The sequence below is a fragment of the Carassius gibelio genome, chromosome B7, assembly GCF_023724105.1.
Source record: "Carassius gibelio isolate Cgi1373 ecotype wild population from Czech Republic chromosome B7, carGib1.2-hapl.c, whole genome shotgun sequence".
In the NCBI taxonomy this organism is placed as follows: Eukaryota; Metazoa; Chordata; class Actinopteri; order Cypriniformes; family Cyprinidae; genus Carassius; species Carassius gibelio.
Window position 1 is genome coordinate 12,675,323 of NC_068402.1, and position 4,771 is coordinate 12,680,093.

A 4,771-nucleotide genomic window follows, 5' to 3' on the forward strand; every position below is an offset into this window, starting at 1 on the left:
TCATGCAGAATGACTGCTGTCATTGTAATATGCACAGAGGAGCCAATAAGATCAAATGAAGCGTGTCTTTGGGACTACAAAACACAATGCAATGGTGCAAATACTATTCTTTTCCTAGAACAGGCAGTGCTACAACTATTCAGATGTAGAAATACATTTGTAACAATTTTTTTTCATGCAACCAGACTTCTTAATTTGACTTAATTTCATTATTATGTTAAATTGGCATTCAGAACAACTGTAGAATAATGTTGAACCTTGTCGTCATCATTTATTTCAGATTATTGTGTCAGAAATTCAAAACTGAACATGACATGAGGGGGCATGTTGCGACTATGCATTGCAGACCAATTCCTTAAACAACCAGTCAATCAGTCAATAAATCAAGTACCCCAAACCTTATGTATCTAAAATACATTTTAATCTTGCTCAAATTCACAATTGTTACAATTTGTAATTCAGTGGTAGAACCTCTTTCCTTTAATTCAAACATTACTGTACAACAGCGGCATGTAAAGTGTGTTACATCAAGGCACAAGACACATCCATATTCAGGGAAGCCTTTTTATGAGGCACTGCTTTAATATGATCCCCAAAATACTGTAATGTGCTGAGACACATTAAAGGAACGTGGGCCAAACCAGACTGTACATACTGAATGTGCTCTCTTCTGAGAGGAAAGAAAGAAGCAATGCACTTCCTCGGATCCACATGAGTAGAAAAAATGAGGGCTACTGATCGCCGCTTTATCTTTTCTTTTCTTTTTTAACTTATGTTGCTTCATGGAAGAGACAAAAAAAAAGGAGCAGTTATAATGTCTGGCTGGATGGAAATGATCAGTGCTATCAATTGGAGTCCAGTCAGATGAAAGTAAGGAGTTTCCATTCCCAGGGGTCATAATGTGGACATGATGCTTTCTCTTTTATTGACAGCAATCAAAGAAGAAGTGTGGACGTGTAGACTGGTGACCTGTCGAAATAAGTTATTTAGGATCTTATCAGAATTGTATGACATCAGCAACATATCAAGAGTCCAGTTATGAAAATGCTTCTTTTTTTTTGCAATCATCAACATAAATATAACATCAGCATAAGAATATGAGAGAAGTTAAACTGAAAAATTATTATGTCGACAAAAACAAGAAATGTGCAAAAGTGCAAATATATATACATGGTTTTATCTTGCACCTTTTTTTTTTCCAAATGGACACCTTACTGTGACAGTTGTCACATAATTATAGAACTTTATCACAAGAACATAAATGTAATCATATACTGTGATATCATAAAGCACAATAATTCCAACCATTGTCATGACAGAATTATCTTGATTGCGGTTCACATTAAATTAATGGGATGACTCTGCTAGTTAAAATGACACGAGAGTGTTCAGAACACTATTCACATACCATTTCACAAAGACCCATTCAGTTGACTACTCCTGACTGAGCCTCCTTCGTCTGCCGAATGCCTGAGAGCCCACATTAGTTGGGACAAATTTGCTGCTTCCAATTCCCCCCGAGCGGCTCAGGAAGTCTGCCAGGCGATGGGTCACACATGTGGCTGTGTTACAAGCTCTCTTCTGTGTTGTAACACTGGAGGGGGGGAAATATTAGGAATTTATATCTTCATGAAGAAATGAATAAACACATGAAAATTATTCATTTGAAATGTGCAATATTTGAATGAATTATATGAAACAAAAAAGAAAAATGGTAACGGTAATATATCTTACCTAAAATGGGTACTTAAGCCTGATTACTTATAATTGATCAAATTAAAAACACTTGTGCATTTCTGAGCTTTAAACAAACAACAAGCAAAAAATATCTCCTTCTAAAAATATCTTTATTAGATCAAGAACAAAGCCAAATCACACAAGACAGGAATTTTGTTGTGGGTTTAAAAAAAGCTCATCATTACGCCCTATCTACCAATGAGAGCTCCCCGATTTCATGAATTAGTTATATAACCCAAATAGATCGGGTGACTATATGAAATTAGTGGAACAGAGTCTTTCTGAGATTTGTTACTCTGCCAAAGAAAGTAGAAAACGATGTTCTTTCAAGTCAATCAGGCAAGCAAACTTCCACATGCACTCGCATATCAGGGCCAAGCATGGGTTTATAGCTGCTGCCGATTAGACACGATCGAGCGCCTCTCCGTATCCAGCCAACACATCACTCTCATCCAGGCTGCGCTTCTTGCCCGGCGTACCCGCTCCTACATTGGTGCGTGGATATGTCTGCAGTTTGTGCAGCTCCTGGGACAGTTTCCCCAGCACGCAAGTGCTGAGGCTGGAGCAGCGCTTGGACACGGCTCTACCCAAGCTGTGAGGAAACAGACCACATGCAGAGAAACTCATAGACACGTAGACATGCAAGAGCATTCACATACAGGATAGACATGATGACAGGATGCATGTTGACATGCTTCCTAGCTAGGCTGTCATTATGGTCTCAAATCATGCTTCGATAATTCATTTCTACTGCACTTTTCATGTCTTTACTTGAGCATATCATGCAGGCATTTCCTCACATGGTTTAAGATCATGCTTCCATCCATGCCGTTTGATATACTCGTTTTCATGCATTGAGAGCAAAACAGGCATTTACAAACAGTCAATATCTCGTAAATCTGATGGGTAAATAAAGGTTCATGCAGAGAATAAACTGACAGAGGACTCTGAGGCTTTAATTGAAAAATGAACCCCCATATCTGTACAGAAATGTATCACATACCTGTCATATACAACAAGTACAAGTACACCTGACATTAAGGAGGCATTGCTTTCATTTTGGAAGAATTTCAGCCTTACTTTCTTAAATATGAGAGAAACAAATCAGTGCACACTCTCTGAATTAGGCAACAGGTTGTGTTTTGCAATGGTTTGAATAGTAGATACGACGGGATTTGTACCTGTTTTCCTCAGCTGACTGTTGCTCCATGTCCTCTGCGGTCATCTGCATGAATTCTTTGACAATTGCATGCAGCAATCTCCTCGCTTCGTAGTCGGTAAGCGTAGTTCGATCTGGTGATGATTCCACTGCGGGCCTGCAATGCAACGATTATCATGTCTTTGGAGACTATGCAAACGGTTTGTGTGAGGTATACATTTTTTGCATGATAAAAGCTCTTTTTGCTTGCTCCGTCAAATCCTAAACATAATCAAAACAATCTTCTAAGAGTATGGCACTTAAATGCTGTCCAGTTGCCAAGTTAAGATTTATCACCCGATCAATACTGTCGTAAGCAGAGTGGGTTTGGCCGGGATTCATCTGATGTAATCAGAAGACTGATAGTCCATGATGCCGCAACCTCTAATGAAAACATATGCTCTCTTGTCTCCGTCTGAATGACCACTTTCACTTACAGATGTTTGTAGCTAATTTAAGGAGTTATCGTGGGAAAAAGCACTGCCCTTTGAGTATTTATCAGCATGACAATATAATTCTTTTTAAACCTCACCTGGCAGGAGCTGCATTAGAGCTGTACATCTGGCAAATAATCAGAGCATAGGCAACAAGGAAAGCGGAGATCTTCAACATAACCATGGTCCCCTGTGGTAAAACATTTCATCATTAGATAGTTTAAGGACAGACTCGAAAAAGGACAAGATTCGGTCAACCCATTACTGGTGAAAGAGTCGAAAATGCATTTTTCCTATCTATTCAGCTAGTGTTTTTTTATCCTGCCAAACTCTCTCCTGCTTTTCAGTGTCATTGGCACACTATTTGACCTAGCTTAAAAAACGAAAATAATATTTGGAAAGTCCTCTCCCGTTTGCCGTTTGAAAAACCAGAGCTTTAGTGGTTGGTGCAGACGTCTTCTACTGTCAGGCGCTATGCTATAACTGCAGCATTAAAGATATTAGTCTCGTGATTTTCCTTCCAGCAGGACCCTGTGCATTAGTGTAATGAGCTGCTGTCTCTGCACCCACAGCCAGGTCTAAGGACCCATCCAATTCTCCTTGAGGAAATCCATCGAGCATGCCTTTCAGTCCCGAAGAGTAATGCATATACCATTAAGTACTCCCTAACATTTTATTCAGTTTATTTACACACATCTACAGTACAGTATATTGAGAATGATAAGAATCATGGCACATCTAGTATGTGTAAAGCCATAAATAGTTGTTACTTACCTTGAGAAGTTCGGCTTCGTGCAATAGATATAGAAAAGAGTTGTCCCAAAATAGAGGGGATATTTCAACTTGATGAAATTTTGAGTCTGTTGCATTAAGCTACAATACACCTGCCTATATACCCACCATGTGGGTCTCACTATTGACAGTGTGGGTGTTTAATGATTCTCCGGCAGCCAACCAGAACTCACTGCTCCCTCATCCAACCAATCAGATTGTCCTCAGGCTTCTGGAAAAAAATGATAGAGTGTGTCACCCCAATGACGTCATTCTTCAATCACAATCTGCTCCATTCACAAAAATTTACCAGTGATCAGCAAAATTCAATATCGTTTGAAAAAAAGAAATTAAGTAAACTATTTAAAGAAAGTCTATGATCTGTTTTTCTGTTGTTATCATTCTTAGTTTCATGCTGGTACAAAACTATTGATTGTGATCTGTCTGTCTGTCTGTCTATCTATACGTGTATGTGATATGAAACAGAGTTTGCATGATACTTATTTTTCTGCTTAGTGCTTTAATTGAATTTTTTTCACAGTTATGATTCATTAGAAATCCTTGAGTGAAGGACATACACAGTTGTTGTGGCTACTTATTTAAAGAACAGAGAGAAAAAAATGCACAAGGC

At 38.6% G+C, this 4,771-nt stretch overlaps 1 protein-coding gene across 2 annotated transcripts; it reads right to left on the reverse strand.

The window, feature by feature from the left end:
* Positions 1-397: 397 nt before the first annotated feature.
* On the reverse strand, positions 398-4,344 carry LOC127962437 (calcitonin gene-related peptide-like). 2 transcript variants are annotated; one of them, XM_052561995.1, is made up of 5 exons: positions 4,144-4,344; positions 3,468-3,559; positions 2,919-3,053; positions 1,409-1,594; positions 398-969 (listed from the first exon to the last, which is right to left on the reverse strand). In XM_052561995.1, the coding sequence occupies exons 2-4, from the start codon at positions 3,551-3,553 to the stop codon at positions 1,435-1,437; spliced, it is 381 nt and encodes a 126-aa protein (XP_052417955.1). In that variant the 5' UTR covers positions 3,554-3,559; positions 4,144-4,344; the 3' UTR covers positions 398-969; positions 1,409-1,434. The 2 variants fall into 2 exon arrangements, with proteins under 2 accessions (XP_052417955.1, XP_052417956.1); XM_052561996.1 differs by lacking the exons at positions 398-969; positions 1,409-1,594 and adding an exon at positions 1,655-2,329 and having other exon boundaries at positions 4,144-4,163.
* Between the last annotated feature and the right edge of the window lie 427 nt (positions 4,345-4,771).

Coding starts and splice junctions, on each gene's coding strand:
- LOC127962437 (XM_052561996.1), bottom strand. CDS start 3,553: ATGGTTATGTTGAAGATCTCCGCTTTCCTTGTTGCCTATGCTCTGATT. Junction 3,054..3,467: donor TCTAATGCAGCTCCTGCCAG/GTGAGGTTTAAA, acceptor GTTGCATTGCAG/GCCCGCAGTGGAATCATCAC. Junction 2,330..2,918: donor CAGTCAGCTGAGGAAAACAG/GTACAAATCCCG, acceptor GTTTCCTCACAG/CTTGGGTAGAGCCGTGTCCA.